We start from the raw sequence: 22,859 nt of genomic DNA, 5'->3' as shown, positions 1-22,859 counted from the left end.
TCGCAGGATACAAAATTAACATACAGAAGTCAATAGCCTTTCTATATGCCAACAATGAAACAACTGAGAACGAACTCAAAAGAATAATCCCCTTCACAATTGCAACAAAAAAAATAAAATACTTAGGAATAAACATAACAACGAATGTAAAGGACATATAATGAAAACTATAAATCATTGTTAAAAGAAATCTAGAAAGATATAATGAGATGGAAGAATATTCCTTGTTCTTGGTTAGGAAGAATAAATATAATCAAGATGGCCATATTACCCAAAGCAATATACAAATTTAATGCAATTCCCATCAAATTCCAATGACATTTTTTAAAGAAATAGAGCAAAAAATCATTAGATTTATATGGAACTATAAAAACCCCGAATAGCCAAAGCAATCCTAAAGAAAAAGAATGAAGCTGGGGGCATTACAATACCTGACTTCAAACTATATTATAGGGCCACGATAATCAAAACAGCATGGTATTGGCAGAAAAATAGACACTCAGACCAATGGAACAGAATAGAAAGTCCAGAAATAAAACCACATATATATAGTCAAATAATTTTTGATAAAGGGGCCAAGAACATACAATGGAGAAAAGAAAGCCTCTTCAATAAATGGTGCTGGGAAAACTGGAAAGCCACATGCAAAAGAATGAAACTGGACTACAGTTTGTCCCCCTGTACTAAAATTAACTCAAAATGGATCAAAGATCTAAACATAAGACCTGAAACAATAAAGTACATAGAAAAAGACATAGGTACTAAACTCATGGACCTGGGTTTTAAAGAGCATTTTATGAATTTGACTCCAATGGCAAGAGAAGTGAAGGCAAAAATTAATGAATGGGACTACATCAGACTAAGAAGTTTTTGCTCAGCAAGAGAAACTGATAACAAAATAAACAGACAGCCAACTAAATGGGAAATGATATTTTCAAACAACAGCTCAGATAAGGGCCTAACATCCAAAATATACAAAGAACTCATAAAACTCAACAACACACAAACAAAGAATCCAATAAAAAAATGGGAAAAGGACATGAACAGACACTTCTCCCAGGAGGAAGTACAAATGGCCAACAGATATATGAAAAGATGCTCATCTTCTTTAGTTATTAGAGAAATGCAAATCAAAACTGCAATGAGATACCACCTCACACCTGGTAGATTAGCTATGATTAACAAGACAGGTAATAGCAAATGTTGGAGAGGCTGTGGAGAAAAAGGAACCCTCATACACTGTTGGTGGGAATGTAAAGTAGTACAACCATTATGGAAGAAAGTATGGTGGTTCCTCAAAAAACTGAAAATACAACTACCTTATGACCCAGCAATCCCTCTATTGGGTATATATCCCCAAAACTCAGAAACATTGATACGTAAAGACACATGCAGCCCCATGTTTATTGCAGCATTGTTCACAGTGGCCAGGACATGGAAACAACCAGAAAGCCCGTCAATAGATGACTGGATAAAGAAGATGTGGCACATATACACTATGGAATACTACTCAGCCATAAGAAATGATGACATCGTATCATTTACAGCAAAATGGTGGGATCTTGATAACATTATACGAAGTGAAATAAGTAAATCGAAAAAACCAGGAACTGCATTATTCCATACGTAGGTGGGACATAAAAGTGAAACTAAGAGACATTGATAAGAGTGTGGTGGTTACAGGGGGAGGGGAGAAAGGGGGAGGGGGAGGGGCACAAAGAAAACTAGATAGAAGGTGACAGAGGACAATCTGACTTTGGGTGATGGGTATGCAACATAATTGAAAGACAAGATAACCTGGACTTGTTGATCTTTGAATATATGTAACCTGATTTATTGATGTCGTCCCATTAAAAAAATAAAATTATAATTTAAAAAAATTTTAAAAAACCCAAATAAATAAAACAATAAAAAAAAAGAATTGGTTTCAAGGTTATGGCTTTACCAATTTCATTACAATAAATGATAGTAACTTTGCAGTAAATCATTGTAAACAATTAACAAAGACGACCTTTGAGAATTTATCTGTTTTTAACAGAGCAGCTATAATGAGCACAATTATAATAATTGGTAAAAAACTTTAGCAACATTCCATAATATGCAAAAGACAACATGGCAGAATGAAATAGATTGTTTTCAGAGGACACTATACGTGTTTCCAAAGAAACTCTTGTGTTGACTGTGATGTGTCAGGAGTGACAGAAAAGTCATTTGATGCTGTATCAGACACCATGGGAATAAGAAAAATGTTTCCTGATGGGTATCCATGTTTATCTTTGTTAAGGATCAGTCATTACATAATGGTCAGTGATGTGCCTAAATCAGGGAAACTATCCAGCCCTTTCAACTGGGGTTCCCCAAGAGAATTTAGCCAAAATATTACAAAGCATCCATTATATTAAATGGATCGACTCTCCTATGCATTGAAAATGGAGCTTTGTACCATCCTTAGGAGAACTGAGAAAATAACCTCTCAAATCATTTTCATGTAGGGCTTAATTGCTTTGTGAAACCCAGTTAGAAAAGCTGACACTATCTAAACTGAAAAAACCCAAACTCTGGGATAAAGAGCTGTGTAACTGTTTTGATCCCAAGCAAGGTGGTCTGATAAAAGGAAGTGGTTCACCCAGCAGTGAAAATCTCACAAATAGAACCAGAAACTATAAAAGTAATATGCAGGACTCTCAAGTCATACTTTGTACATCAGTATCCAACTTTGTGGACACTTGTGCCCTGAGATTGATGTCAGAACTCAACTGTAGTCCCACAAACCACACAATGGGACTCTATAGCACAAATTGTCTTGACTTCAACCACAACCATTAGCCCTTAAACTGCCAAGTGCATTGCACTATGTGGAGATCCTATTCACTCCAAGAGAAATACAGTTGTAGGACTTCAGCAGAATAACAGAGAAAATTTTAACTTGTCAGAGTGGGAGCTTTGTAAAAGGTTTACACATCTATAATAGGCTTCGATGTAAACTGATAGTATCTGATCTTGATTTTCATGTCAAACTCTGCTAACTGACTATACCAGTATCCATTCTCCCTTCATTCATGGCTGGTAGAACCCAGATTTCTGACTACACACATTGGTAGAATGAAGGACTACATTTCCCAGCTTCCCTGCAGCTAGGTATAGCCAATGAAAGCAGAACTAAATAGATTGTTGTATGTCAGTAGAAAATACTTCACTGGGAAGGGCTCTCTTCTGTGCCCTTCAGGTATTGTCCCCCCGCCCCTTTTTGCCTGCCAAAGAATGGGATCAATGGAAGTCAACAACCATCTTGAACCATGAACGTGACCTTAAGTGTGGAAGCCATGCATCAGAATAACGGAGCAGAGAGATAAAACCACCCTTCTGCTCTACCACATTGCTGCCCTATATCCGTGGGCTGCTGTTGACTCTAGATTCCTTTCACGTGATAGAACAAGACCTTTCCATCATAAATAAGCCTCTGTATCTTGACTTTTCTGTTTCAAAGAGACAGAACTTAAACTTAATTAATACAATCTACATGCAGTTTCTTGTTCGGTGAAGGCCAGGAATATTAAGAAACTAATTGGAATTAAGTATTTGAATTGGTTTACAACTTCTGAAATTTGAATACTGTACTTAGGATAAATAAAAGGAAGTACTACTTTAAACATAAAGGAACAGTTTTTTTTTTACTAGTTAAAAATGTATATAATTTAAAGAGGAATTCAGATAAATAATAAAGAAATCAGTACAATGTGTGGTATAAATAAAAATGAGTAAAATTAGTATCATGTGGACAGCACACTTAGCAAAGGTAACAAAGTGGGCCAGAAAAGATATAAATTGAAGTCTGACATGTAGACATACCATGTGCCTTTTTTATTTGTATATTCGTTCTTGACACCTTTGTATGACCAACTCATTCTATGTCTATTTACATTAAATAATCCACTTCTGGGCCAAATGGAAGACTTTGGTCTTTTAGCTTTTATGTTCAGTAGACAGACATCTTAGAAAAATCCCCAGGACAATAGAAAATTATTAACATGCTTTTGATGTCCAGTGAGCCCTTTCAAGTCTGATTTTTACTCTGTACTCTTGAAAAAGGCATTAACATATTTCAATAGACTCAGCAGAAAGGACTGAAAGCATAGACTGTATTTCAAATAAAATCTAATCCTTAGACTGCTTTTGATCATTCAGGCAGAAATTTTGTTTCGGTGTTGTTCTAAATAATAGTAAGAATTTGTGGTTATAGTGATTATTTGTTCAATAATATTTGGGGGAGGAAAACAGTTATGTTAAATATCCCACTGGCACTTTAGAGCTAGTCAAACTCTTGTCTAGTCCACCGTTAGGTGGGCCTTTGGGGAAAATGTTAAGACCCATCTCTTCTGTGTAATCTCAGTATTATTCTTTTACCTTCAAATCCTTGTTCTGTCTTCATATGCAAATATCTTTCATTGTGTTGATGTAAATTATCAGCACACATTATTTATTCTTTACAGTAAGGCAGTATGTAGGTATCTAATTTAATTAAAAGAGTGATTTACCCACAGTCTTCTAGATCAGCTATTGAATCCTCTTTTTTATGCTAAGCACAAATGGGAAGCAGGAAAAGATCTTAGATGTTTAAAAAATTCTATTTCTGACAAATAATGGTTTTTCTATCACTAACTTCTTTTTACAAATATATAGCTATTGAGACAGAAAAATAAAGATACATTACCCCTGTGACATCCATAACCTTAATGGCTGCAAGCTGGCCCGTTTTGACATGACGACCCTGTATGAAACAAATTAAAATAAAAAAAATAACTTAGTTCTGATGAGCAATATTATCATTCAGTTCCAACTGTGAAGAACAATATTACCTAGATTAATGTTCCAGAGTGCCAATGGGGAAAACACACACACACACACACACACACACACACACACACCTCAAATGCTTTGAAGATCAATTTCTGTTTAGTATTTATTTTGTAAAACATCTCCATCACTTTGTCTTTTTCACAATGGTTGTCAAGTTAAATAAAAAAGGCAATGTTGAATGATTTGGTTCTACTTGTTCTCCCAAGTGTTAGATCAGGGTTTGTGTGAGAGGTGGATTTATGTGGAAGAGGAGCTGGACCTGCCTGGAGAGAAGGTCAGTACTTCCTCTGTCATAAAATACTCACTGTGGGAAGAAACTTCAGTTTCCCTTGATGATTAAAAATATCTTATAACAGTCTCAATTGGTTGTTGTGTTTTCATTTTATAACTGCTATGATGTCACTGATGGTAACAATGGAAAAGACAAATAACCTACTTCTCCAATTTAAAAACCACTTCTACGCTGAAACCACAGTTCTCTGTGGGCCTGACAGATGACTGAATAATGTCCCTCCAGGACGGCAGCTTCAGCTAAACGAGATCCTGGCGGTGGAACAGTTGGCACTCAGCTCAGTCCAGGCAAAGGCATCCCAGTGCTCTGCACCAGGAATGCTGCCGAGCTGTCAGCCTTTGATGTGGGAAGGGCGCACAGGAGGCTGGCGGGCTTGCGCTGCCACTGACAGCACTGGGGAATGTCAGACCAAATTAGGATCCAGACTGAAGCAGACCTGCGGGTCTGGACGGGAGAGAGCTGACCTAAAGATCACCGGACACCTGAGGCACAGGCACTGCTAAGACAGTGTTGAGAAAAGCAACTTCATAAAATCACAAATAAACTGCACAGGAAGAGCCCTTCAGGCACTTAATCCCATCCCCTTCCTTTAGTGGGGAGGCTGCATCTCACAACCAGTGAGGACTTCAACCCAGGGCACTGGCTCCCTGGTCCCGCTTCTGCCATCCAGACCCTGAGCAGAGATTCTTATCACTACAGTGCAAAAATAATTTTTAAACAAACTTTCTTTTTATGTTTTACTTAACTTGAGTTAAGCATCAAAACATTCATCTTTATATCACATAGGATTTGTTAATTTAGATTTTTATTTGAGGGCAAGACAACAAAGCAGGATATGATTATTATAGAAGAATTTTAGAGTAAAAATTTAATTACTCCTTATTTTAAGTTACTTCCACTTATGAGAGAAATGAAAAATACAATCCTAGACTCCACCTCAGTTTGAATCTAAAATACATATTCAGCCAAGGACTAAAAATTAAATTCAGGGGTGGGGGGAGACTTTAAAGGGAGACAAAGAGTTACATAGTTTTTCCCACAGAAATTAGACCAAAAAAAATTCTGTCAGATTGCAGTTGTGCATCATTTCTTAATAAGATTTTCTTATACTGAAATAACCAATAATAACAAAAATAACAGGCTAAATCTAGAAAAACAAAACTAAAATTCCAGCAGGGCCCAAAGCTTTTTATTAATCATATTCTCAAGAATAAAAGGCCCAACCACAAGGAAAGAAGAAGAAAGCATATCAAGCTGCAGAGAGCAGAGGCCGCGGGGTCACTCGGAGCCGGCGGCACAGACCAGCCCGGTCCCGACACGCGGAGCTGCTCTTCCCGCTTCCTCCTTTCTTCTGCCTCACGTCTGAGGTGAAGAACGGTGCTGATTCCTGCTCCAGCCAGAATAACTCAACATCAGGTGAAATAGAAATCACTCAAGGATGTAGTACTCTACCTCTTTACCTCCTCCTGAAAATGAATGCAAGAGAAAAACAATGGTTTTGTCTGAAATAGCCACTCAAGCCTCTGCTTTGTTATTGATGTTATTTATTTTCTAAGGAACAGCAAGATGGCTTTAGAGCTTCTAGCCTAAGGCTAGCCTGGAAGAAAAACTACTTTCATTTCTAGGTCACTGAAATGCATGTGTTTCCAGCAGAGCCCAGGAGCAAACAGGGTGTGGAAAATGCAGACACTCCACCATCATCTCCTTCCCCAGTCCAAGGGCTCACACTCCAGTACTGTTTAAGCTCTTCGTGCTTGGCTTAGATTAGATCTAGTCTTAATTGAGGAAGATTTCTTCAATTTCTTAATTGCGAGTGATGGCCCGACGTTTGTGTTTCCACTGCATTCTACACTAACACCACTGATCATATCCAACATCGTGATTTTCAAATTGTGCACCACAAGAACCATGAAAATAAATTAACTGAAATAGAAAAAAATATCACAATGTAGAGCATGTAGCAGTGAAGTTACTGTTTTATGAACCAAGTGTTACAGTTACATCTATCCATCTATCCATCCACCCATCCACCTATAATTGATGCTGTAATATACCACCCAGAATTAGTACTGGAGTACCCTAGAGCTGACAGCCAAGGTCCTTTCTACTACAGTAAGTGCCCTTAAGCCAAAAGAGTACTGTCCAAGGTCATGCTCCCTCCTAAAGATAAAAGAATCCAAAGATTGAAATATAAAGGCCCAACTCTTTTGTCTTAAAGTGGGACAATTCTGAAAGGCCATCTCAGCTCTTGACCATTGCAATGCATTGCAGTTGAACTCTTTCCTCTGCACAGTTCTACTTTCTTCACAGGTGTAGATCCTAAGAACATGCCGCAGTAAAATTCCTAACATACAAATTTCCAAATCAGGATAGATTTGCAGGAGAACCCTACCTTAGACAGCTAGCACGTTCTAGGAATGTTCCAAGGAAACAGGCTCTCAGAGTAGCTGTCAGTGGGACCCTTATCACTGGTGGCAGGTCGCTTACAGATTGCCACCTGGCATATGGCAGCAGTGTCATTGTCAACTGTTCACTAGTGGGAACAGGAGTAAGATGCCCGTGCCAGGGAACACTAGTGAATCCAATATTTCAGACTTTTAAGAGGTCCAGAGGAAATGTAGTTTTTGAAAAATGGAATCAGTTGGCTTTTGCTGAGAGTCACTGATGTACCAGAGAAAGACAATGAAAAGCTAAGGGTGGTTAATGATCAACTGAAGGCAACATGTAAAAATCATAAGGGAAGTGAGGTAAAATCCTGAGATCTGTGAACTGTATTTGAACAAGATGGGAACCACTTCTGTAGCCTCAGAGTGGTTCAGGGGGGCAGGGCTTTTAAGTTTTTAAGTGCGTAAAACTGGGATGTCTCCATCCCAAATTTCAGCATCTCCTTCCTTCCCAATCAGGCTGGAGTTTGGGATTAAACCTTTTCTTCTATGCTAATAATTAATTCCTGGGTCTGGTGCTCGGTTTTTTCTAATCTCTGACTGCAGAAGATAGAAGTCTTTTATAATGTATCCAATTGTTTTTTGTTGTTGTTCAATAAACAAAAGCAGCAGCCAAGCCTGAAAAGGTCATGTTGAGCTCAGACTTCTCTGGAACGAGGGTCTGGGTCATCTCACCGAGTCTGCCACAGAGCAGCAAAGGTACTAAGCAAGATGGGGAGTAAAACGGGTAGCAGGGGAGGGAGATGATGAAGCATCAGTTGCAACCATTAGACATTATGGAACAGTAAGGGCTTATAACTTCGCCTAGGAAAAGAGATCAGCTAGAATCCTAGAGGAGCTGTTTCCAGAATTTACTATGCCAAGCCAGGGCACTCAGCTGACACAAGAGACAATTGTGGTGTACATTGCGCTGTGCCTCTGTGACCCCTCCTTCAGGAGGAAGGTTCTCTCAGTCTCTCCAGGAATTGACCTGAGCCAAACACAGCAGCTGGGCACAGAGGCGTGCTCTCTGCCTAAAGCAGGGGTCCCCAAACTACGGCCAGCCTGCGGGCCGCATGCAGCCCCCTGAGGCCATTTATCTGGCCCTGCCACACTTCCGGAAGGGGCACCTCTTTCATTGGTGGTCAGTGAGAGGAGCATAGTTCCCATTGAAATACTGGTCAGTTTGTTGATTTAAATTTACTTATTCTTTATTTTAAATATTGTATTTGTTCCTGTTTTGTTTTTTTTACTTTAAAATAAGATATGTGCAGTGTGCATAGGGATTTGTTCATAGTTTTTTTTTATAGTCCAGCCCTCCAACGGTCTGAGGGACAGTAAACTGGCCCCCTGTGTAAAAAGTTTGAGGATCCCTGGCCTAAAGTAATGCCCTTTACCTGGAGGCAGCAAGCATTCAATGACTAGCTGATGCAGGAATATAAAAGCCTACATCCCTTATATCAAAGTGGAATAACGTTGAAGGGCCACACCCGCTCCAAAGCTCTTTTTCCAGGTTTCCCTGGTTTTCTAGCTGCATTCAACTCCTTCCAATGTCCGAATCTGTCTTCACTCTCACGGGCATTGATACTGAGACTCCTACAAGAAAATCTCTGTCCTCGGAAATATATTTATCTACCTACTTATCTATTAGTATGATATTTTTATTTTTTAATTTTTAATTTTTTAAGACTTTATTCATTTTTGACAGGAGCAAGAGAGAGAGAGAGAGAGAGAGAAGGGAGGGGGAGGAGCAGGAAGCATCAACTCCCATATGTGCCTTGACCAGGCAAGCCCAGGGTTTCGAACCGGCCACCTCAGGGTTCCAGGTTGATGCTTTATCCACTGAGCCACCACAGGTCAGGGTAGTAAGGTATTCTTGATATTAATGGGAAATAATACATTTCCTACTGGATCTGGGATAAAAGTTTTAAGAAAAGCTCTGACCTAAAACATGAATAGAATAAACTAGGTCAAGCATTGGGAAGTATGCCCCAGATAAAAAGAACAGCACATTCAAAGGTCCTGTTGTATAGTTACTAAAGCATTTGAATAACTGAAAGCAGGTCGGTATGGCTAGAGTAGAGAGAGTGTCTAGCAAGTCCATTCAGGACTTTGCAGGAAACTTTAAAGAGGTCTGTCGTTAGCCTCAGACCAATGGGCAGCCACTGCAAAGTCTGAAGCAGGGGTGTGGAGTCCTCAAGTGTGCATTCTGAAAAGATCACCCTATTGGCAAGGCAGAAAATAGAGGAAACCTGGAATGATGATTGAAAAACAGCAATTATAATGCTACTCAGTAATTATTTTCAGAGATGATGGCAACTTGGACTAGGAGGGAAGTTATAAAGAAGGTGAGTAGCAGATAGAGTCGAAAAGATATTCAGGAGGTCAAATCAACAAGATTTGGGAATGAATCATAATGAGTCATATATATATTTATTTACTCCACACTTCCCATAATGCTTGACACAGCAGGGATTCAATAAATATGCTTGCTAGATAACAGAGTGAATGAAGTAGTGAGATTTGATGGTTGCATTCAGGATCTTGGTTCACACTATCCATATGTCCACATCAGTTTCTCCCATCTCCCACCCCCACCCACATTTCTACCCAGTCACAAATGTATAGCAGCACTTGGGGTGAGGTGGTAAGCATGAATTACAATCATTTTACCCAAAATAAGTTGGAATATGGATTTAGTGGATGAAGTCCCTTTAAACTCTACAGAGTCCATAGATCAGAGAAACTTACCTCTCCATAGATCAGAGAAACTAGAAATAGGTTTTAGCTTTTTCTCTAAACTATAACGATGCAAGTGAAGGTGAACTCTGGCATCTACTCATAGTTAAGATTAGAGCACAGTTAAGATACGTCTTTGGACATCTTCAGGAATGCTACTCACTGATACAACTTGTCTTGAGGCAAAGAAGTAGACCAGACAACTTTACAAAAAAAAAAACCTCAAAAAATCCTTATAATCAATGAGCATGGATATTCACAGAATATACTTGGCACAGTACCTGTCTATTCCTAGGGTTTTCCCAGGTTAAATGAGAACCCATTTTTCCTTGGCCTGCATGTGCCATTCATCAGTAGCTTTAAAAAACCCTCCTCTCTAGGTAGACAGAGCTGTGACCCAGCCATCGCTGCTCCCAAACTGTGGCAAAGACGTAGCAAGAAACCAGTACGGGGCATTTCCCAAGTAACAGGTCTCCAGCTCTCCATCACGACACCACTCCCTTTCAATTCCTCCGCTTGGCACCTCTGAGAGCAGAAAATGGATTGTTTTCAAGATCGTCCAGTGCTGACTGGCCCAATGAGAACCAAAGACGCTCACAGAAGCAGGGTGGGGAAGGCAAGACTGTGCCTCATTTTTCTTTGTTAGAAACTAAGATTCCTCCATCTTCATGGCTGCCAGTTTGTCTCTAGTCTATAAATCAAAATGGATGATTACCGGGGAGAAAAATCAAATAGTCACAAGTTTTAGCAGACAATAGTTAATGTATGCAGATTCCATGGCAGGGAGCCTGATTGCTGTACCCAGGAAAGGCACACGCAGATGAAGTGACAGCAGTGACGAGGCAGACAGGCTGTGGGGTGACAAGAACCTCAGGAAAGTAGCAGAACCATTTCTTGGCCATTCCTGAAGCCAGGAACACATTTCCCAGTAACCTTCCCTCTCAACCCCCCAAAATGAGCACAAAACTGAGCATCTTACTACTGCTTGTTTTATTTATGCCACAGGACAACCACAATCATTCGTGGGTTTTTGTACATTAAATTCTGGAAGGACTAAACCCCTTAGATGTTAGGGCTCAGAGGATGGAGGTCGCACAGTACATCAGCCAACTCCTCAGCACCCCCCCCCCCGGCACTGCAGCCCTCTTTGTCTGAGTCAGGGTGGCACCTGGAGACTTAGATGGCATTTAAAACCCCTGCTCCTCGACACCAGTCCAGGATGAAATTTATACCAAACTTCAGTAAAAGGATAAAAGTTCAGTATATATGGTGAATTTTTTCAGAAGCCAAAAGTATTCAATTTAGGTAGGCTTAGCTGTTGTTTGTTTGTTTGTTTGTCTTTGGCATTAAAACGTCCATTAATTAAACGTTCTTTATTTCTAAAAAGTAAAACAACCTTATCTTGCTTCCCAATGATTATTTTGTTTTTTACTGGAGAGGCAGGGTGAGATTTCAGTACTGCAGGCACAAGTGTTTGAGAACACATGGGTAGAGAAGTCAATAATTCCCTTAAAATACAATGCTGTTCTGGATGCATTCCATAGGGTTAAATGTAAGAACGTATGCTCTTATAATTTTTAATAGCCTGTATCAGTGATTTTCATCCAGTGTGTCACTGCCCATGGTGTGCCACAAGAATTTTTAGAACATGCAATACCTGAGTATTTAGTTAGGGGTACTGACCTCTTTTCCCTGAGATTGTCAAATAAAAAAAAATTATAATAGCCAACACAGCAATAGTTGTCCAATGTGAATGAATCAAAATCAAACCTATTTTATTTGTCAGATTGGCAAAAGATATATATTTTTGGTTTGTTGTAGAATTTTAGTAATCAGTTTATGTATGCCATTGTAACCAGAAATAAATATGCTATATTACTGATTTATATATTTACCTTCATCTGACTAGCCATAAAAGAGCTAAATAAGAATGTACAACAAAGCTTATAAAAGAATTTCTATAAAATGTTAAATCCAGTTTATTGCTCTTATGATTCAATACCACCAGTTTCGTGATCAGTTATGTATTCTGTAACAAACCAAAAGTATATAATCAATCCTGTGCTTTCATCTCTGGCCCAGGTCTCATCACAGTGAAAAGACGTGTTCCCCTCTGGCTGACACACATCAGGGGTGAATATCCAAGCAAGAAGAATAAGCATAAATGGGATCGACATGCACATTGGCCTTGCTTCTCCGTGCTCCCACCACACTGAGGCACGCAGTTCTCATTCTCGCTCAAGGCCAAGAAGACAGCCTGACTGAGAATATGTGGAAACCTGCTACAAAGAACAAAACCACTAGGGTTTATTGTAAGTTACTGGCTAGCTCCAGTTATGCCAGCTCCGAAAGTGCTGACTTCACACCGTTATCTGAGCACACTGAACTGGCGGGCACTTGGGCTCCTGTGCCCCTCGCCCCTGGGGCTGCGGGAGGGAAGCAAAGAACTCTTGACCCCCCGTTTGATTCTTTTGTTATATTTTTGATTATTCCTTCTCCTTCTCCCTCCTCTCAAAACCTGTACCTGCACCCAAAGAGAAAGACAAGTTTTGAGGACAGGAGTTCTCCCATCTTTTGAGGTGGCCAGCACTTGCATAAACCTCTTTCCTTCTCATTAGCACAGATTAAAAAAACTATGTCATGTAATTGGTTTTCACTGTAACAGGCAGCTAGACCTGTGGGTCATACTTCTGATTACACCATGAGATGAAAAAGGCTGAACATCTCTGGCCTGCATGAACTGTACCAGCTCTAAGATCTCTCTTCCTGAGTTTCTTTAGTTACTGGTGACTTAGGACCGTTAGTCCACCAGGCACACGGCTTCTGAACACTAGAACCAAAAGCTCCTCAAAGCCAGGGAGTGTGTTTTATGTCTGTGTAATCCTCTGACATTGTCTAGAACAGCATCTTGCAAAGAGTAGGTACTAAATCACACTGGGAAACATAAAGCTTCTAGGCCTAGTGGACCTTATAAGTTGCCTCTGCCACAGTGAACAGAAAGACTCGGCAATCCATCCTGGGCTTAACTTGGGAGAAGCTTGATAGCATTTGGGGAAATACCTGCTTAAAAATGGCAGAGGCATTTCTCTTAGAAGAAAAGAGCTATAGGAACGGCTCCTAGTTTCATAACTATAGGAAGAAGCCCCACGGTCTGGTTGTTTTCCTGAAGGAGGCTTTGGTTCTTGTTTGTTCCCAGTGTTACCGGACACGGGTGCACGGGAGGGAGCCCAGACACTGGGCAGACATTACTATTCTGCATTTCAGAACTTCACAGTGTACCTGAGCACGAGTGCAGGGAGAGAAAGATACGCCACGGGCCACGCAAGGCCCCGGCGCTGTCCTGCTACAGGTCCTCCATCTCTGCCTCCCCTCTTTCTGAGAGATACCAACCCAAGGCAGGACAAAGCAGCTACTATTGGGGAAGGGCAGCACATTTTTCTAGACTTTGGATCAATAGCTCCCTCTCTAAGGCCTATTTTATGAGGCAACTGTGAATTCCCCTCAGGACTTCTAGCAGACCCTGTGCTCACTCCATCCAACCTCCCAGCTGCAGATTAAAAAGACATATTAGGTCTTCTCTCCAGGGCTTGCATGGGTTTGTCAGTTACAGCCTGACCCTGGCCCCTGCTCTGCAGATTTACAACCACTGTTGGGAGTGGGCAGGGCTGGCTTTGCACCAGGCAGCACCATGGGCACGGGGGTGGGGTGGGGTGCACACAGAAATAAACCATAATAATGAAAGGAAGCCAGTCTGCCCACAGTGCAGTACGGGTCACTTAATAACTGAATGTCTGTGGCAGCAACAAAAGCAGGTCTCGAAGCTCTGAGCCGTGTGTGAAAAGAAAGGACCACATGGGTGTCGTGAGAAAAACAAAGGGAAAGGACCATAGTGTTCCCAGCTATCATTTTTGGGGTGGTAGGAACACAAATAGGAGCCCATCTGACTCTTAACTGGGGCTGTTGATGAATAAAACCCTTTCCCACAGTGTCCTCAAACCTCCAGAAGTGTTAATTAAAACAAAAGAAAATGTCAGCAGGAGAAGCTCCGGAATATAATTAGGGCCCACTAAATCTAAAGCAATAAGGAGGGAAAAAGGACTAGTAATGAAAGGGAAGCTTTCATGTTCTTACTGAATCCCTGCTCTGTTACTGACACAAAAATCAATTTCAATAGGCTTTCCTGGTATCTGAGCAGGAGCAGAGGTGACAGATGAAATTTAGTGAGTTTACTGGAGTCATAATGATTCCCATGAAAAAGGGCTACAAGGAGCACTCCAACTAAATGCTTCCTCTGTAAGAACTCTGTAAGAATATGTGTGTGTGTGTGTGTGTGTGTGTGTGTGTGTATGTGTGTAGATTATAGAGCAGTAGATAAAGATGTATGTGGAGCAATAGATATGCGTATATACAGATATAGATATAGATACAGATATAGATTTGGGGGGGTGAAATCTTAAACCATTATATATTTTTATCCCTTAAAAATGCAATTAAACTCAACCTCACATCCCTAAAAGGAGAGTTTTGGCCCAGCCCCCAGAAGACATTTGGGGATGTTTGGAGAAGTTTGTTGAATGTCACAACTGCTGCTACTGATGTCCAGTGGGTAGAGGCCAGAGACACTACCAAACCATCTAAAATGCACAGGACATTCCCCTCCCCCAACAGAGTTACTGGACCAAAATATCGATGGGGGCAAGACTGACAAACCCTATTTTAAAAGAATTTGACATTTTGGATTCTATCAAATGTCATATCCCTCACAGGAACTGAGGTTACACAGATGAAAAGATAAGTTCTTGTCCTTAGGGACTTCCCATGAGGGGTGTGAGGGAGACGGAGAAGACTCCATTCTTCCTTTGCGTAGCACCATTTTTCAAATCCCAACACCCATGGCCTTTTAGAACACAGGTAGAACCAAAGCCCATGACACCGTTTTCCACCTGGCTTTTGTATGTGTAAAGGCCAATTCCAAAATCTTCACTATTTCTTAATTATGCACCACTCTTTAAATTAAAAGAAAAGAATGATGAGGAAGTACTGGGGTTCGTTTTTGGTTTATGATATCTGACATAAGCTATTATCTTTGCTAATTACATTAATTTTTGAAAAGAGATCTTATTTTCATTTCTCAGCCATTTTTAGGTTTTCTCCACAATACTTCATTGTGTATGTATATGTGTGTGTTCTTTCCCTCTTCTCAGTTTTTAGTTTTAGTTTTTAACTATTGGCAGCTCTATTCAGAAATACATTATTTTGTTTAATTAAAATATAAATCATGATAAAAACTTTATACTTAAATATAAAAGTCAATTATATAATAAAAGTGTTTCCCTTTATCCAATGTAAGTTCTTCAAATGAAGGGATATAGAAATCTTGCTATTGCTATATGTGATTTGTTTCCAAGAATTAAGGAAAACAAAATGTAATTATTTTTTGAAAAAATATGATGAGCAACATTATATTAGTGTGAACCATTCAATGCCTTTTCAGTCCTTGAGGATTTAAAAACCCGTTTCTTGAAGGTGGTCAGAAATAGCATCCAAATATGGCTCCTCCTAGTGTCTGAGACGAAGGATGACGGCACAGTAAGAGTTCCATTAGCAGTTGCAGGAGACCCAGGTCTCCACAAAGGCTGAGACTCTCCCCTCAACAGCGCCCCTCTGTGTCAGCAGACGGCATCAGCAACTGTGCTTTCCCAGTGAAGGCCAGCAAACCCCTCTTTGGGTAGGAGAGCGAGAGGACAAAGGGGACATTGGAAAACTGAAAACCATTTTATAAGTGCAGGACAGCTCTCACATGTTCACCATCTTTTAAAGTGGTGACCATAATGGAATACAGCAATTTGTTAGCAACATATCCAACCCTGGGCAGCTGGCGGTTGGGAGTAAATACTCCTGTGCCTCTTAGAAACCTGTAACCTCTGCCCCACCCCCAACAATAATGCTGAGAACACTTCTGTCTGAAATCTTGGGGGAGGGGAAGTGGGAGAAATATGATGACACCATGAGAAAAAAATAAGAGCTCTTTTAAGTAAGTATGACATACTGGAGCTCTGGACAGGACAGACTGGTGGGTAGCTGTCTAGTTAGCAAAGGCACTGACTGGCATCTAAATTTAGCTGCATGCCTACTGTGACCTGCCAGGTAGCTTTCTCTCAAGGAGAGTGAGGTTTCCCTGATTCCAGTGAAATTCTTCACTCCCACTACATATTCCTGCCTCCAGCTTGGAGGCACTGTGAGAAGGTCAAGGAGAGCACCTTGCTGACTTCTGACAATCTTCTCAAGCAGGGATTTGTCCTTGTCTAGGACAGACTCATCCATCTCAGCTGAGCTTCCAGGCCGTCATAGGGAGTGTGGAAGTTCAGAAAAGGCGTTGGGGGAGATGGGAGATGCCATTGTGTGGCGTCCTGTGTCTAGAGTTACTTTTGATCTACAGTATCCTTATCTGTAACACAGGTATAAAATAATAAGGATTAAATCTCTATATGTCTATATGGATATCTATATCTAGATATCTATATCTGTATATATATATGTATGTGTTTGTATATATATGTGTGTGTGTCTGTGTGTATATATGTGTGTGTGTGTGTGTGTGTGTGTGTGTGTGTGTATCTCCTTGGTACAGTGGCAGGGTTGATGATGATGACATTGATCTTGTGTTACTATGAGCTTCTATTCCAGTCCCGTCTCCTGCTAGCCACTCCGCACCACTCCCCACACTCCAGCTCTCTCTTTTTCCTCCAACATGCGCTTCTACTTATCTTTCTTCTGCTCTGCTTGCTCCCTTGCTTCCTTTACATCTTGACTCAAAATTCACTTTCTCCAGGAATCTTTTCCTGGCCCTCCTTATCTAAAATTTCAACCCCAACCTAACTCTCGCTCTCCTCCTCCCCTGACTATATCATCATTACAGATTGATGATTTATCGTGTACACGAGACGTCTCTTGCTCCAGAACAGAGGTGTCCTGCGGGCGGGCAGGCACTCCTGTTGGCCTGTTCAGTCCTCTATCTGTAGGAGCAGAGCAGTGCCTGTACTCAGTCAGTATGTGCTGTGAGAATGAGCTCCCACCCACTGTGCGGAAACACTTTTTAAGGTTCCTCTGTCTCTTCTGTAAAAATCACAGCATCTCTTATTTGAAAGCATAACAATTCTGATAGAACAAATACTGTCATCCAATGAGAAAATTGGGGCTCAGAGAAGCAAATATTTTTGCAGGTCATATTTTCCTTTCAGATTGGCCTTGTATATAAGTGAACCAAGCAAGAATGCATAATCTATTTTTTTAATCCTATTTAAAACTCTCTCTAAATCTTAAAAGGTAAAGAACAGAGCTATAAATTTAAGTGCCTGGCAATCAGAGTATATTTTAGCTAGGAAGATTTATTTGTGTAATTATTTATAACTGTGTTTAGGCCATTATTTTGATTATTTTTTTACACCTGACATTCAATATTATTTTATATTAGTTTCAGGTGTACAGCATAGTGATTAGAAACTATGTTTTATTTAGTTATTAGCCACACGGACTGACAAGTTATATAATTCAGAGTACCAAATGGCTGCTGCTAACAACAGCCAACAGATCAACCTTACAGGTAGCAGTTAAGGATGATGCGGTGCTTTCTGAACTTAAATTCATAATGGTGCTTTCTGATAACCTAAACCTTTCAGACCTCAATCAGCTAAAGGCACCCATAGAAACCAATGAAGAACCGCCTTTCCTTCATCTTCTTAATTTTCAGCTGTGGAATCATATTGGCCTATGGCCACAGACTCAATATCAATCTAATTTAAACCTAGTGCAGGACCTGATTTGTATTAGGTTGGGCCCTAGGTACTTGCCTACTATCCAGACTATCAGTATCAATCTGCATGTTTTTGGCATTTAGTTCAGCAATTTTGCCTTTGCAAAATTAATGATTTATTTCATTGGTGGTTTCTGTCTTCATAAGGGATGCTAAAAAAATCAAAATGGTGCTCATTTAAGCAAATAACTAAAATGAGTGTTTTTAATTTTTAAATATACTATATGAGATCTCAGGAGCTCCTAACCAGAAAACCTGTCTTAGATTTAATTAACCATTCAGTGATTGTAATTTAATGCCAGTAACAGAATGCCTTAATTTATTAATCATTGATGGATATTCAATAGTTTATATCAATATATATATGATTATTAAAAAATACGTAAGAAGTATATATTATGCTTTTAAAGCTTGGTTTATACTTTTAAAAATATTTTATTTCTGATTTTATATTTTTAATTCTTTTTAAATCCTTTTGCAAAAAATACATTTTAGAAAACAAATTTTGAAGCCATGAGAAATCTTTGGAAGATAGTAAATACAGTAAAATATATATATATTTTATTCAGAATTTGACCTGTTTCATTTATTCAGTAAGGCCTTAGGCAAATCTCTTTAACTTGTCATATATTTTATAAATAAGAGAACTAGAAATACTTGTTATACCTGTTGACCCTTATAGGACAGGTAGAATGAGTTCTTTCGACTCACCTTATTGAGTAAACATTTCAATGGTGCTGTTCATGGTAACTTCCAAGAGAGTTGTCAAACCATGACAGTTTCTGTTCAGAGGCTCATAGTATATCATAATTACAATCAGTATGATATTTCACTATTAAGCAAAATGACAGTTAATGAAAGCTTTCTGAAAAGGCTTTGTTACTATTAATTAAAATGGATTTCAGTGCAAGTTAGAATATGGGCAAGTTTTTACAAAGAAAGGTCTTATAAAGATAGTCTACTAACTTCACATAAAATGAGAATAATTATAATAAGTTATGAAATCCTTCTTACCCTAGTCACAAGCCACAGATTTACACAAGTCCAGCAAGCACCATTCCTAGTCTTTTCTATACAAATGACGTTTCCTGGAGTTGAACAACATGGCAGCAGTGTTGATTAAAACTTAAATTCATAGACTATTTACTAAGCACCTATTATATGTGAAGCATTTTGTCCATCTCCAAGGAGTCTGAGTTATACTAATCATAATTATTAAAATCATTAATAGTTATTTCACTAGTTTAATTTCATTTTAATAGATTTTACTCTTTAAAACAATACATAAAAATGTAAGCTATTTTCCCATTTGTTCCATTTTCTGACATCAAGTCATGGCATCTTATTTTGGGGAAGAGTTAGAAAGTACTAAAAAGAAAATCTTTAATGTTTGTTGTTCTTATGAAATACAATAATTACTTAAAGAAAAGTAGCAAGAAAATAATCTACTTTATTTCATTGAGAGAGGATCGTTTTTATTAGATACAGAATATTCTTCCCTAATTTACTTTACAAGGTCCTTGGAGAACAATCCTACTGCAGAAGGGGGGGGGGGGAAGGAAGAGGACTAAGATTGTAAAGATGCTTTTTTTTAAAGCCATGATACAATTTTAACTGTGCTTAGTGCTTAAGAAAGATAATCTTTCACTCAAATAATCAACATTCTAATACATTCTCAAATATACTCACTTATTCTGAGAAAAAAGAAAAAAGTTTTCTTAAAGCCTTTAGTAAATGATAGCAAAAAAGGGACTTCCTGTATTCCAATTTACTTTAAGTGAATATACTATTTAGAAAAATATCACACTTTTTCAACTTGAAATGTAATCTAATGGTCATATGGAAATGAATACTATGTTTGTATTTAATTAATTTAATTGACACACCCATATATGATATACTTCACTTACTAGAAAAATTCATTCTATAGCAACAAGATAATAACAACTTACTGGGTTTTCTCCACATTATAGGAGCTTGTCTAGATTTCAATAAAAGACCAGAAATTACTATGAGATTATGAAAAGGGAGAAAGGCAGCTACTTAGAAAAATTTGTGTAAGCTTCCTAACTATTTTGCATTTAAATATACCAATAATTACTTATGAACAATTTCTTTCAGGATTGTCAATATTCTCAGATACTCTTAAGAAATACAGTAATAAAGCAATGATTGGAAAAGGACGTTGAAATAGAAGGACACAGTATTTCAAATCTGTTTAACTTGTACCACCATTGCGTATAAAAGACACAGCTGTGTAGGGATTTGGGTCCTTAAACCAAAGACTCTGTTCTTAACACTGCACTTAAGCCAAGAGGGAGTTAATACAAACTCCACCACCTAAACTGAAGTTAAGATGTTATCGAATCCTGTGAGAGTGACCTAAATGATCTGGTAAACAAAAATTATTGTGGAGAGGTATCAACACCTTTATAACACAACCTCAGAAAGAGGCTGGGGAGAAAAGCGACACATGAAATATACAATGTCTCTAAAACAGTGGTCACCTTTTCATATTAAAAATAAGAGAAACTTTAGATTAATATCATAATTTAATATTTATAACTTTCTTATTGATTTATGAAGGTAATCAAAGGGTCAGAGTCACCCAGGAAGGTTGGGACATCTTTTTAAGACACTTTTACAGAAATAAAATTAGATCCTCATAATTTTAGTATGATGGTGTTACAACACTCAATAATGGAAGAGGAGAAGATGAGATGAGATTTTAAAAATCTGTGTAGTGATTTGTACAGTTTATACATTTATTTCCTATAGATCATCTCATTTGCTTCTGATAACTTTCCTTTGAATGCTGCCAACTCAATACAAATATGAATAAAATGCTATATTTTGCCCTCATGAAACTTTTTGTCATAGTTTTCCTTCATAATACTGCTTTTAATAGTGTAACTATTTTAATATAAGTAAATGGACATCGAGTCCTGTTGAAAATAGTAAGAAAAAGAGAACTGGAGGAGGAGAGTAGCATAGGAGCCTGAACTGATGATTGTGTAGGCCAGCCTTGAGAACGTGACGGAAGCAGAGGCAAGGAACACTGGACCGTGGGACCTCCGGGAGAGGGCAGAGAGTTGCATGTGTAGGACAGAGAGAGACAGAGAGGGGTGGGCAGGGAGGGAGAAGTTGCAGCAGAGGTTAATGGAGCCAGGTCGGATGGTTCCGCTGTTCTGCCATATACTGGAGAGTGGGCACAGAGCCAGCCCTGTGCTCTGGGGAGTAGAGTTGAGAAATGCAGACTAGGTGGAACTTGCTTAAGTAAACATCACCCCAAAATTCTTCCCAAGTCAAATAAAGAGGTACATCTTTGAGACACCAGTGGGAACTAAGGTGACTCAACAATGATGAGTAATAAATTAGAACCTCCCACTGAACACCTGGGTAGAAAATCAGGTTAAAGAAAATGTGTCTTCATATTCAAACTTCAAAACAAGACAATCCTAATCACCTCAGTAAAAACAGACGGTCTGGAAATAATAAACAGTGTGGAGCAGTCATAGCTGGTAAGTGAAATTATTATTTAATAGCTAATACCTACTTAGTGTTTACTATGTCAGATACTTTTTGAAGCATTTTGTATATATTAATTCATCACAACAAACTATGTTATTATTATTATCCTCATTTACAGACAAGGAAACTAAGGCACAAGAAGTTTACATGACTTGTCTAAAATATCCATTATCTGTAATATGTAGCATTTTCGCTACTAAATTATGTAAGATATGTAGCATCAATGTTCATTTCACTTACTGAATTTTCTTTATTGCTTCATTTTAATAAATAAAAATATATTTCTTAAGGCTTTCAGGAGTTCACGTGCAACTTTAGTCTTTCTAGCAGTAGTTTCTCTCATTTAAGACTTGGGTTTTCAGAAACTGTTTGCAAAATGCCCAAACATTACACAGAATTGGACCTACAGTAGCCAACTGAGACTGGGCCAAACAGGAATGGAAGCAAAGGTAGGATTTTAGTTCAGTCCTAAATATACAAGGGACTAGATCAGGAGAAAGACAGAAAAGGACATTTAAGGCAATGAGCATAAAGGTACTGGTCAATATATGAGGAAGGGCCAGAATCTGTGTATGGCTGTCACATGACAGCGTGCATGGAAAACAGCAGAAAATCAGGTTGGACAGTAGACAATCAATCAAGAAGAGCTTCCCGTGTCTTGCTATTGATTAGATGTTGAGCATTTTTTGATACGCCTATTGGCCATCTAAAGACCAAGTTTTTAATCCAGACCTTTGCTGCCATTTCCTGTGATCTTTTCATGCAAAAGCATTTCATTTGGAATCTTCTTCTTCCCACCTTTGAATAAGATATAATAAGATGGTGATTTTGCTTTCCATCTAGGGCCAAGTTATAAATGAAAGAAAGCTATAAATCTGACTTAAAATACAAGTGAAAGTAACAGTTTTATTTTTAGTATTCTGGTTATTACTTTCACTGCAAAAGTTTATAAAATTTTGTTAAAATGTATCTTTGCACAGTGTTTCCTTTTTTTTATAAATAAATTTTTATTTTAATGGGGTGACATCAATAAATCAGGGTACATATATTCAAAGAAAACATGTCCAGGTTATCTTGTCATTCAATTCTGTTGCATACCCATCACCCAAAGAGAGATTGTCCTCCATCACCTTCTATCTAGTTTTCTTTGTACCCCTCCCCCTCCCCTTCCCTCTCTCCCTCCTTCCCTCCCCCCGACCCCCAT

The 22,859-nt window shown here is 38.8% G+C and overlaps 1 protein-coding gene across 7 annotated transcripts in view; it reads right to left on the bottom strand.

Annotated features, from left to right (window-relative positions):
• TNIK (TRAF2 and NCK interacting kinase) overlaps nucleotides 1-22,859 on the bottom strand; it is a 415,592-nt gene that overhangs the window by 179,756 nt on the left and 212,977 nt on the right. For all 7 annotated transcript variants that reach the window (XM_066241478.1, XM_066241483.1, XM_066241479.1 and 4 more), the window contains exon 3: nucleotides 4,712-4,768. In XM_066241478.1, the coding sequence (XP_066097575.1) occupies nucleotides 4,712-4,768 (57 nt within the window). The remainder of the gene's footprint in view (nucleotides 1-4,711; nucleotides 4,769-22,859) is intronic.

This window comes from Saccopteryx bilineata, chromosome 8, assembly GCF_036850765.1.
Source record: "Saccopteryx bilineata isolate mSacBil1 chromosome 8, mSacBil1_pri_phased_curated, whole genome shotgun sequence".
In the NCBI taxonomy this organism is placed as follows: domain Eukaryota; kingdom Metazoa; phylum Chordata; class Mammalia; order Chiroptera; family Emballonuridae; genus Saccopteryx; species Saccopteryx bilineata.
Note: the sequence above shows the minus strand (reverse complement) of the source record. Positions and strands in the feature narration are given on the sequence as shown.